Raw genomic sequence first — 13,410 nt, forward strand, 5'->3', positions numbered from 1 at the left:
AAAGGAAGACCCAGTATTGTGTTTGTATGCTTCATTTTAATTTTACTTTGGAGGAGTGCCCTAAATGTGTTGATATATGGAGTTCGAGGGACTGCAGATCTGGCAATTTAGAAAATCTAAGAACAATAGTGTTAGTCAGTAGTTGTAACTGATACCTACAACTTTTATAAACAACAATGTGAAAAAGGAAGGAGTGCTCCGAAAAAGAAAAATGGGACTTATTGAGGTTTTTGGTTTTCATGTTTTAGAGCAGTATTATTTATTTGCATCTTACTTAGTACTATATATTTTGTAATTGCTTGTCATCTTAACATTTGCAGGTCTTGTGAAATGAGCGACTATTAGGCTGGTGATACCTCTTCCTATTGGAAAAATGTGCCTTGTTAGTAATTAGAATGTTGATTATACATATTTATATATGTTCCCTAAATTGGTAATCTCCAATGCCCACTTTCCACTCTTCCCCATTTTAAACACATTTAACCACTTTTAAGGCACTGCATCAAAATGATTGCTGTGGAAGTTAGAGATATTAGTCATGTTTTGTGATACAAAAATGAAACCTGGTTCCCAAAGCTCCTGTAAAGTGACATGTTCATTTATCTTTATCTTAGTCTGATATAATTGGCAGCAAGTAGGTTTTACGATTTTCTAATCTCAAATCTAACTATTTTCTGACTTCAGTGAGGTGGCCTTCAACTTTTACTTGTCAAATTTCCACCAATCCCCCACTACAGTTAACACATTATCAGGTTAAGCGTTTGCCATTTACTGACCTTAGGGTGCATCTTAGCACCATGTCTCTGAAATGTGCATCCCAATGACATCCTTAAAAACAAAAGAAACTTCATGACCTTTATATGACTAACAATGGTATTGTGTGCCAATCGAAAGAAAGCAAACTGAAATAGAACATATAAAACTATATGGTAATGCAGAGATGTACCAACCAAGTGTACAGTTTAAAAAGGCTCAGACTAATAGATCAAAACTCGGAGTAGTTAGCAAATCTATGTATTTGAACAAAATCAAAAACTCAATCCAGCCATCAGTTACCAGAATGATAGTAATAGCATGGAGGGTGGATAGGCCGTTTTCATAAGGTAGTGGCCGGCAATATTCATTGAAAACTTTTATGAGCATGGTTGGAAGAATTCTGTCAACAGCAGCGAGTTATGGAGAGTGGTGAATGGAAATAGTCTCCAAAGCCAATTACATATTGGAATATAGATCTTGTTATATCTGTCAGTGGAAGCAATAATTTGAAGAGCCCACACCCCCCTAGTCATTGAAACTGTATTACTGCCAGAATACAAACATAAGTATAGCCTTCAAAACAATCAAAGGCCCGGATCCAAGAGCTGTGTGGTTAAAGCGGGATTCAAGCAATAACTAGTGAGGCACTTGAAGTTTAAACGTGAGCACCCAAATATAGATGTCATTTCATGTTTGTTAATGCACACATTCTCTTCTAGGTAATTTGTCTAAAATGATACATATTAAGACTTTAGAATCAATTAATTGATGAACAAACAGTTAAATCTGAAATGTGTTCCCTGGGCCTCTATTTGTTTACACAGGTTCAAAGATGCTACCATATATTTGCTGAACATCTGCAAACTCAAAGAGGACTGCTTTATCAAAGAGACCAAAACTCACTGGAGATCTGCAGAACCAAACTGTTGCATTTGTTGTCTTGATTTTCCTTGCCAATGTCAGTCTTTTTCCTCCCCACCCCTCTCTATACCATGTCCAGAATATTTTCCTCTACCGCTTAGCTACTAGTGCTAGTGCCCAATGGATTCTATTCTATTGATATGAAACTTCTACATCTCCCTTCACATATTGGTCAGTTAAAAGCTCTGACTAAATGTAATTTTATAGCTTGTAACCTTACCACCCCTTAATTTTAATACGCATTTTTATCTCTTGCATGAAATGCGCACTTCCCTAAAATGTAAGAATATTGTATACTTAACAGTGACCTTGGGCAGCATCAAACGTCCATATTCAGTAAATTGCAGACTGTCTTTGGGGGTTTTCTGGGGGCAAATGTTTTCTCTTTAGTGCGATTCAGCCTTTTGGTCCCTGGCAACTTGTGGTTCTGATTTTCCCTCCAGATCCCACCGTGAACCCCAGCCACAAAGAAAGTCGGATTATTTCAATCCAGATTTCAGAGTTAATTTCAAATGACTTAGTGTTAACAAATGAGGAACAGAATATTGTCCTCATGCACAGGAAACACAACTGACTGACTAAGCTACGGGATGCATGAGCACTGTATGCAGTTGATTGAGGATAAACACCTACATTGAATGCCAGTAAGACCGGTAATGGCCACTGAAGTGAGCATGTGACATGGTTTGTTAACACTTGACCTAGTTCGATTAGCCATTCCTTCATTCTCAATTTTGAAACAACTAGTAAGTTCTGACCAACAGCCACCTCAGTATTAAAACACACATTCTTGCTTCTGCTTTTTCCTGCTTTTGTCATACAAAGACGCATTAGAGAAAATGTATCTTACCTTCCTCACTGGAAATAACAGACATCTGTTTTATAGTTTTATTACAAAACTATGGTAATAGGATAATTTTAGGTTTCTCAAGGACCCAGCTAACTGCCAGGAGCACATACTGAAATATGCTGAATGGCTAATGACGGAAACAGGGTAAACTCTACAAAAGAGGAACCAGGAGCTTTTTATGCCCATCATACATGCTCCTTATTTCAATGAACTAAACGAAAAGGGGTGTGCAGTTACTCAAACAAACAAAATATTAAAGTCTTATGTTCCAGGGGTAGGAATGTGCTCCAATATAACCACAGGCCCTCACACTCCCAAATGTGTTTCATCATTTGGCTTGCTCCTCGTCGGGCCGGCACTGCAATGCCCAACGGTCACCGACTAGGGGGCTCTTTACCGGATAACTTTTTATAGCTGTCTGGTGAAGTGCAGATGTGTGGGCTCAAGAAGTGTGTGTAGAGTGGTGATGACGTGTGAGTTAAATTGGGTATTGTGATACTCGGTGTCTATTTATTTAATGAATGAGCACACTAACCTAATTAAAAATGTGTGATAACTTAGGATGTAATGGCCCTAGTTAGCCTAGTGAATAAGTTGGTCTAAATGGTCAACATATTTCTCGATTAAAAATGTCAAAGGTAATCGTGGCGATTCTTCAGAACTTAAAAAAAGAACCTGCACTACACTATGACCAGATTCAGTAAGTAAAAATACTGTAGTCAGGGTAACCAGTCACACAACAAGTCAAGTGATAGTACTTGTACCTTAGAACAAGTCAAGATAAACCCAATTAGGCTATTAAATAAATCCCAATGAGTCAGCACACATTTTTCATTAGGTTAATGAGCTCATTCATTAAATAGATTGACTTTGAGTATCAAAATACATATTTTAACTCACAATTCATCATCACTCTACACACACTTCTTGATCCCACACACCCTCACTTCACCAGACGGCTATAAAAAGATCTCCAGTAAAGAACACCCTGGGAGATGCCCGTCGGGCATTGCAGCGCAGGCCCGGCTATGAGGGCTCGTGCTCCTTCTGGATCACATTCCTTCCCCTGGAACTTTAGACTTTAATATTTTGTTTGTGTGAGGAACTGCACACCCCTTTTCTTTTATAATGGGGTAAAGACAACATATATCACTGCTCCTTCATAACCTGCGTTGATTGCCTTTTTAAAGGCATAATTTATATAGTGCTCGGCCTTCACAGTTTTGGGACCTTTTTATGAGGCGCACCTTACAGACTCCTACGGTCAGCCTAATTTAAAGTACAGACAGTACCGTACTTGAGCAAATAGTTCAAGTTTCTCATTGTAAGGGTGGACTTTCGAAATACCTCCTTTCGTTACATGGTCACTTATTGTTCCCCAGGCAGTGCTTTTTTGTCATAAATCAAAAACATGTTCTCATCTGCCTTCTAGCGGGAAATCTGATATCCGTGTTGTCTTGTTTGTCAGAAATGTCATTTAAGTTTATAATGCAATACTTTAAAACCCATGTCATCTATTTTTTTTTTTACTGACTTGAGCACCAAAAATACAATTTTGATAATCCAAATCTTTTTATACTTATTACTTATTTTGTATATCTCTCAACAGCAAATGATGTACTAGGTTTCAAGCTTAAGGAATGTGAGCAGTGATGATAAAGATCTTATGATGTCCTCAGTTCTTAAAGTTAAATTACTACAAGACGGTGGCTTTTTCTTGAGAGAGTTGTTGTTTGAAGAAAGACATATATCCGCTAAATGAGAATTCAAAGAACTGGTTGTTAATGATTGTGTTTCTGGTCTGACTGTATTTGATTCAGTTACCTGTGAGGATCATTTCTGTGTTGTCTTTGAATCTTGTAGCTCTGGATCCACTGAAGTGAAGAGTTTTCATGTACGTAGTACTTTTGATTAAGTTGAAGCTGTTGTAATGGGATAAAGTTTAAATATGATGTGCAATTCAAGAATAAGTAATCGGAGTGTACAGTAAGGGAATGACATTGTGAGTTCCTCATGGTAGCGGTCAAGCGCATTGCAGAACTGAACATGACTTTCAGCAGAGGTAGAGTTCTTGGATAGTTCTACAAAAGAGTGTTTTCTCTTTCTAGATTGGTAACGTAACAGATCGCACTGTCCAACAGACATTTGCCACTCAATAGTTTATAGTTTCGGACAAAGATGTAATTGATTTGTTACAGATCTACAAGTCTAATAAATAATATTGCAGCCAGACTTTTGGGATACCTCTGAATCATTACATTTTTGCATCAGTGACAACGTTTATAGAGTATCCCAGAGGAACTGCTTGCAGCAGCCACTTCTGAATGTTAATTATTGTTATTTTGGTGGGTGGAAAAAGATGGGGTTCAATATTAGAAAGGCCAATAATATCTACTGTTGGATTTGTAGGAGATATTTTCTGAACATGTATGACTTATCCCACATGTTCCATTTTAAAATAAAGTGGGTGATAAGTATTAGGCACAACACACTAGGGGCCAGATGTAGGTAGCCAAATACCGGTCGGTAACGGCCGAATTCGGCCGTTACCGACCGGTATTTGGCTACCGAGATGTAGGGGGACTGAAACGGGGCAAATCGGTAATTTTACCGATTCGGTAAATATACCTGTCGGTAAATTTACCGACCGGTATATTTACCGAATCTGTAAAATTGATATGTAGGTGGGACTCTTCTGAGTCCCACAAGGCCTACAAAATCGGTATTTACCATCAAATTGTATTTGATGTTAAAATACCGATTCAGGTGTGCATGCACATGTGTGCATGCACACCTGTGCCATATGACAGGCAGACCTGCCCTTAGGGCAGGTATGCCTGCCATATGGCCCCCGAACCTTTTTTGGGGGTGCTAGAGGGTGTCAAAGTGACACCCCCTGCACCCTTGTCAAAATCGGTATTTACCGAATCGGTAAATACCGACCGGTAATGCCCCATTCATTCCTATGGGCTTCAAAGCCCATAGGAATGAATGGAGCATTACCTGTCGGTATTTACCGATTCGGTAAATACAGATATTTACCGAATCGGTAAAATACACATCTGGATGGACCTACATGTCCACCCTTCATATTTACCGATTCTTAATTACCGAATCGGTAAAATTCGGTAATTAAGAATCGGTAAATATTTTTTACCTACATCTGGGCCTCGATCTGAATTGAAGGGATCTGAAGAAGTAAATGTGCACAAATTGCAGCCTCTCTGATGGGAGAGAAGAGAATTTGTTCAAAGTGTGGTTATCTGTATCAAAAGCCACTTGGCCCTCAAGTAGTATCAGTAAGTAATAGCCTTAGTATTTGGGTATATAGAGAACTTAGTACAATATTAGTATGGCTTGTTTGGGAGTGTTGTTTGAAACCTAACTGGGAGATATGGAGAATAATGTGGTTGTTGGCACAGCTATGGGCTTAAGTTTTTTTTTTTTTTTTCTGGAATTTTATATAGCCCGAACTTGACCCGAAAGTATCAGAGCGCTTTACATGAGCACCAGTTGTGTTACACAAGGACACCTTTATTTTTGTTGGGCACAGGGAGATTAAGTGATTTGCCCAGAATCACAGGATGTTGAGCGTCCCTGCCGAGACTAGAGCCAGGTTCCCCAGCTTCGAGGTCGACCGTTCTAGCCATAAGGCCATATCCTCCACCCAACAGTGATGCTGTAAAGTGTTCAGACATAACCTCTATGTTGAGATGTTCTGCTTGTATTGGATCATCCACATGAGAGGGTTCAGGGTTTTTCGTTGTAGGTGGGTTCACACTGGTGCATATACTTTTGCCTCATTGTCAGAAATCCTTGTCTATGTTTGCATACAGCAGGGTTTGTCACAATAGGTTGAAGCATCTGGGGCTAGACGTTTGACACAATTATTAGGCAGTCCACAAACCGATTTGTCTTGTTGCAAAGTACCTACCAGGTGAGTTCACTGAGGTTGCAGATGAATTACACAGACTTCTTCTAGAGTCCTTTGAATGCAAAATGAGCAGGATTAGCATTCAAGACATAGGTCCTGGGAAACTCCAGTGCCAGACCTTGACATTAGGTAATATCCAAGTTCTCTTTGGGCCTTGCCCTATACATAGCTTATTAAATGTGTCTACATCTGATCTGCATGTTGGATCTGATGGTGGCAACAGTGAGAGTAAGGATGATCTTAACATCACCTCGGATCAGGCAGACATGCTTATAAGACATTCATGTTTGTTCAGAGGCCTCTTGCATGAAGCTTCTTTTCTGAACTAATGGAAACACAAAGACTTAATATCTCTGAACATGGTAATGTTGCTCTTATGTATTGATATCGCAGTAGGCCTCACAAATGCATGAACGTTCTTAAAAGAAAGTCTGAAATGCTTGAAAAACTTGCTTCTAACTTGAGTGAAATGTATTATACAGTTGTTATTGCCATGGACTTTAGTCCTCCTGCTGTGATAGGATGCCTTATCGTTTGCACGTTCTTTAAATGTGTATATACATTGTTTATTTAGAGTTAACTTACATGCCGTTATAAATGACCACATAGATTCCTCTACCCCTTTCGTAACCGGTTGCTTACAAAATAGCTAGCAAATTAAATGGGCTTTTCCACTGTTTTTCGTCAGTTGGTGTCAAGCTCCATCAACAGGTCGTTCAAGTGAGCAACTCCTTTTCACAGAAATAAAGGCAGTTTACCACCTCTCATATAGATAGGTCTGTTTACAAATTGTCTGAAAATAATTGGTTTATTAATAGAAAGATGTTCTTAATCAATTTTTAGATAGCCAGTTCCGAATTTATATCAGTGCAGCTAATGAAACTGTCCTACCGGTCACCATTTTTGGTGTGGTCAGTGAAGGCATCCAACCTTCTAAGAGCATAAAAGGTGTGGATTGAGTTTAGAAATTAAAACCCTTGCATAGCCTTTCAGTCTTGGATTTGTTTCCAAGTGTCCCTATTTCATCCTTTGATATTCCTAAAGTATATAAGGTGAGATCATTTTAGCTAATAACACATTATCTTAAATAAGTGTCCCTGGTTGTAATTTAGCAAGGATGGTTCGGTCTCGCACTCCCACATTAAATTTATTAAAATGTAGATTGTGTGGTAAAAATAACACCTATTTTAAAGACCGACCACATGTTTGAATGCAGGCATGCATGACTGCTCCAAACACCAGCAGACCGTTCAGATGTCCATCTTTACAAGTCATGGCCTCCACATATGCTGCAGTCCACAATCTGAAGAGAACATTTTTCAGCTTCTAAATCTACATCCTGAGGCAGTTAATCAACTTAAACATCTCTACCTCACTAGTTGAAAGGCAAGGTTTTCAAAAGGCTTCAGTGTGTCCTGCATTTTTTTAAATCTGCCTTCTATATGACTTTCAAGGCATACATTCATGCGCTTCTGTCCTGTGTTAGAAAACACAACATCAAGTTTTCAATAATCTGTGCCTAAATGTCCCCCCCCCCCCATCAAACCTTAGTGACTCAATATTGTGAAAACAAAAACACCCAAGTGAACAAATGTGCTGTAAACCGTATACAATGATCCTAAAACCCGGAAGTACTCTATGTAGTTTTTTTAGAGATACTAGTCCATTGGTCAAGAACAGTCTGTGTGATGAAAGATTTTCCTTGTAGGACAATGCTTCACTTTCAATGTTTCATGGTCAAGTTGTTTTTACCAAGAACATTTTTAGTAAAGAGTATGTCAGTTGCCAGGATCAGTGATACACCTTTTTGCCCAGTTTTCCTTGTTCCATATGCTGCCGACACATTTCGACCTCTGGCATTCAGGAGATCTCCTAAGGACAGGGGCTGGGGAGGGTGCTCTAACGAAGCTAAAGTTTTGGAGGCTGGGTGAAAACCGAATCTGTGCCCTTACTTGAAGTTTTAAAATAAGAACCTTTCTTAAGCGTCTGGGAGGAGGAAAAGTATATTTTGAGTATATTGAATAACCTGGTGCTGATTAAAACTATACCTGTACCCAGTTTAGAATTTTAAAAAAATCATACCTTCGAGGCCTTGATAAAAGAGCTAATATTGTACATATGAAAAAGCAGCTGTTTTGGCTGTTCAATATTAAAAAATAGCTGATTTATATGTATGTGTGAAGTTTAAGAGAAACAGTTGTGCGCATCATGCACGTGTTTTACATGTTCTGAAGCCCACCTTGGTTACTAGTAGGATTTTTTTTACCATGTTGTACTACTCAAAAAGAAAATCGAAAAGTTTTTCATAAATACATATTGTCCCGAAGCGACGTGAGAAGAGCCCTGCTGGGCAGATTGTTCTTGAGCACACCGTCAACTCTTTAAATCCTGACTGTTCTCACTATCGGTAACCTCCTACAGGATTGATGGTAACTTCATGATGAATCCAGTATTAACCATTTGCACCTCTGAGAATCACAAAAAGGCACTGCATGTTCAAGGTCTGAACACAGAAGCACTTCTTCCAACTAAACATTGTCTTTATACTGATGATCACGCTATATACTGACAATCATGCTAATACCAGATGCAGTGGCGTTTCATTGCTATAGCCATTTTAAATTATGAAAGATGTAATTTCATTTCTATTGAACTTATTGAATGTAATTCTACAAGTGGCTAGGCTTCATTTGTAGGAATTTTAGAAAATAGCTTTGTGGATGTCAGTCCCCACTTTCTGTACCCATTGTTTGCATTGTCACTCTGGTTTGCTTTCCCTCCAAGACGTTTACATAAACAGCAGTTAGCCTCTTGAGATAAGATCATGTTTTCTTTCTTTTATATTAACCTTAGTGCTTGATACTCTATGGTAATGTTTGTATCATCGGGAAAAACGCTCTGGACAGGGAAGCTTAAATTTACCTGCATCATTAGGTATCCAGTGTAAGTATGTTCTACAGGGTTGAAGGACTCAGAAAAGAACTTGGTTGGCATTTAACCTTTGCCAAAGGGTTTTGAGATCCATGTACAATTAAGCCTTTAACTGGGTGTTTTCAAGTAGGGCAAGAGAACATTAGACTGAAACAAGAAGCTCTGGACAAGCTACCCTGCTGCATGTTTGTGACAGGTAAGTAACTTTTCCTCTTCTAATGCAGGTAAAGTCAGAACTTTTCGCAGAGTTGAAATGTAATCCATGATCTCCAAGTCTAGCATTCATATGTGGTTGCTCTGGGTTCTAAATTGCTAAATTAACATATTACCCTTGCCGTAAGCTACCGTGTGTAGTTAACAAGAGCAGAGGATAAGAACAGATTAGTGACTTTAAGTATGTCCTGTTTTCGTTTTGGAATAAGCTCTGAATTGGTGATACTGACGTGCTCCTGAAGTTTGTATTTGTCTATCGTGTGCAAAATTCACCCTATCTAAACACCTAAACATAGATGTTGAAATTTAGGTGTTCACAAAATGAACAGACTTGTTAACCTGGCTCGCAATATTGCACATATATGATAAATTCAAAACACAGTAAACGTTTCAAGGATTTGCTTGTGTTCACTTTGTAATTACCCTATGTGAAAACTGCCCTTCACACAATTTTGGGTGTTTTATCATTCTCCTTGCCCAGCATGTACTTTTTTTTCTAACTATAAAGATTGTAAAGTTATAAAAACAGCTTCTTTTAACGCCACTAGCTTGGATCACAAGAAGATGCTACCTCTGACACGCGTTGGTGGTGTTAAGTTACCTAATGTCATTGAGTCACACTCCAATGCTGAAATGTTGTCAAACATGCTTTGTGTTTTAACCTAAAATATAATCTTTTAATAAAACAAATTGTGCTACTGCTAACCAATGGATGGTTTTGAAAATTACTATAATAAATTGTCGCCATACAGTTTGTCATGAATACATAGTATTCAGTTCTATATTCAATTGTACAGTGTGTTATGTACGGAAGAAAATCTGGGATGAATAACTTTGCGTGATTGGGAAAACTATTTAGTGTCCTACAGATTATTTTTGTCTTATGCTAGGCATGGTACAAATGATAATTTTACCATTGTGGTAGAAGTTCCTATTTGAGGATAGTATTGTGTTTCTGTTCCGCAATTTCCTTGTTTTGAATAAGCCTACAGGTAACCAAAAAGCAATCATCTGTTTCTATGATGTTGTCTACTAAGATATGATAGTGTCCATTACTATATGTGATAATCTGCACCTCAAGATTCCTCAAGCAAGTGTGATTTCCATTCTTTGTCATTACCGACCATTTGTGACTTTTGTACATCAAAGGTTTGTAAAATGCTGAGACTTCCTAAAAGTTCATATAAACCTGCAAACTGTTTCAAAGTAATATGTCTTGATGACCGTGATAATGAAATATTAATGGGCAATAGCACTTGTGGTTAAATAGCTTTAGTTTGGGTCAGTGCTTAATTTGTAAAGAAATAAGTGTTGGAGCTCTCCTCAGGAGCCCACTGCACCTTGCACCACACATCGCCCCTGTCATGATGCCAATGATAGTAACAACACAACTACTAACCATCAAATTCTTACAAGTGTGCCAATTCAGACTAGTCCACGCCCCTAAATCTATAAGAATAGCCTGGGTGGCAGGTAAAAGTGCTTTTTAGTGTATATTGAACTAATAATTAACTGTCCTGGTCATCTCTAAATTAGCCAGACTGTCACAGGCGCCAGTGTTGACAATTAAGTGCCGGTGCCGAGCCCTGGAAGCTACCGGCTCAATTAAGCACTGGTTTGGGTGCAGTGTTGAAGCACAACAAGTAAACCTAAGAGCAAAAATGTTTACACATTCAAGCATGGAAAATCAGTGGCACTTCAAATAAGTATTACCCTTAAATGTTGTGTTTTTTTATGTCATCTAGATATTATGCTGTTTCACAGTGGCTGTCTTGTGGAGATGGAGCTAACCTCTCTTACTCCGAGAGACTGTAGTTTTGTACGACTATGGTCAGCGAAAGTTTTCATTGATTTGTTTTTTCAAATGTATTTTATTGGTGGATGCTATTCAAAACAACTAAACATTTTAAGTAAATGTATTCATGCCTTCATAACATTAAATGTATAACTGTACTATTTTGATTTTAACTAAGATATTTCTTACATTGAAGATCCAGGGATTATCAGCTGACACTTTTTTGAAATAAAAAAATGTTTTATTCAAACTGTATTAAGTTTTCTCTATAGAGAACCTTGCATTTCTTGCTTGTGGCTTTGATACTCTGTAATACAACATGTCAGCGAAACTGTATTGATTCCCTATATCATTCATCACTGCTTTTTGCTCACTAGGTCTCGTCCAAGGCATTGCTTTAGCAATGATATTAAGTAGGGGTCTCAGAAATGCTCCCAAAGGCAGATTGCCTACAGTGCATGTGTGTGGGCTCGTGCACATCGCACACCATTTGGTTTGCTTGCAGCCAGCATCAGACTTCAAACACTTCAAAGGAATCCGCTTGGGCGCTCCTACTAACATAAATTAGCAAGTCGTTGTCACAAAGCTTCACAGGAAAGACCAGCGACGCCATATGGACAGTAGGCAGGCACAACACATCTTCCCCACTACTCTTTTCCTACCATTTTTTTGTCGTTTTCCAGCTGCTCGACTGGCTTGCAAGAAAATCAAGATTCCCAAGTGAACTGCATTCTTGTTTATTATTCTAAAAAGATAGATAGAAACATATCTTGGAAATCCCAATGGGAATAATTTGAGTTTTAGTAACCTTATTTCTTCTCCCATTCGGTTACGCTTCCTGTCCTCTTCTGTTTCATTGTTGCCTTCTCTCCTAACTCTGCCCTCTTTGTTCTCCCGGTTTTTCTATTGAATCGCCTCCACCTATCCTATCTCTTCCCCTCTACCTATTCAGATTACTTCTCTCCTTTTCCCCCTCCTTATTCTGTTCTCTATCTGCATCTCAATCCATTCTCCCTTCTTTGCCCTCTCTTCACTTTCACCCCGTCCATTTTGTCCTGCCTCTTCATTCTGCCCCAACGCCCCTATTCTGTACACTGTTCTCCTACAACTACTTCACGGAACTAGGTGCAGCCAAACACCACAAGGGCATGTCAAGGACTGCCTCGGGGAAGTTTCACCTGATGTGTATGTCTGAGAGCATGTACATATTGTTTCTGTGTGTCTGCGAGCCTTCACCACTGTATGTGTATTTGAATGTGTGTATGCGTGACACTACTTTAGTCCACACACACTGCGCCCTCACACTACTTTAGGACACGCACACCGCCCTCACACTACTTTAGGCCACACACACTGTGCCCTCACACTACTTTAGGCCACAAACACTGCGCCCTCACACTACTTTAGGCCACACACTGCGCCCTCACACACACTGCGCTCTCACACACACTGCGCTCTCACACACTCTGCGCTCTCACACACTCTGCGCTCTCACACACTCTGCGCTCTCATACACTCTGCGCCCTCACACACACTGCGCCCTCACACACACTGCGCCCTCACACACACTGCGCCCTCACACACACTGCGCCCTCACACACTCTGCGCTCTCATACACTCTGCGCCCTCACATACACTGCGCCCTCACACACACTGCGCCCTCACACACTCTGCGCCCTCACACACTCTGTGCCCTCACACACTCTGCGCCCTCACACACTCTGCGCCATCACACACTCTGCGCCCTCACACACTCTGCGCCCTCACACACACTGCGCCCTCACACACTCTGCGCCCTCACACACTCTGCGCCCTCACACACTCTGCGCCCTCACACACTCTGCGCCCTCACACACACTGCGCCCTCACACACACTGCGCCCTCACACACACTGCGCCCTCAGACTGCACCCTCACACACTCTGCACCCTCACACACTGCACCCTCACACACTCTGCACCCTCACACACTGCACCCTCACACACTCTGCACCCTCACACACTCTGCACCC

General features: G+C 39.9%; 1 protein-coding gene across 1 annotated transcript in view; it reads left to right on the forward strand.

Moving 5' to 3' along the window:
* The window catches only part of PIK3CA (phosphatidylinositol-4,5-bisphosphate 3-kinase catalytic subunit alpha), a 339,084-nt gene extending 327,434 nt beyond the window's left edge, over nucleotides 1–11,650 (forward strand). The window contains exon 20 of the mRNA XM_078665664.1: nucleotides 11,351–11,650. Coding sequence (XP_078521790.1) covers nucleotides 11,351–11,420 — 70 coding nt within the window. The 3' untranslated portion in view covers nucleotides 11,421–11,650. The remainder of the gene's footprint in view (nucleotides 1–11,350) is intronic.
* Nucleotides 11,651–13,410: the final 1,760 nt, after the last annotated feature.

The sequence above is a fragment of the Lissotriton helveticus genome, chromosome 11 (genome assembly GCF_964261635.1).
Source record: "Lissotriton helveticus chromosome 11, aLisHel1.1, whole genome shotgun sequence".
Classification (NCBI taxonomy): Eukaryota; Metazoa; Chordata; class Amphibia; order Caudata; family Salamandridae; genus Lissotriton; species Lissotriton helveticus.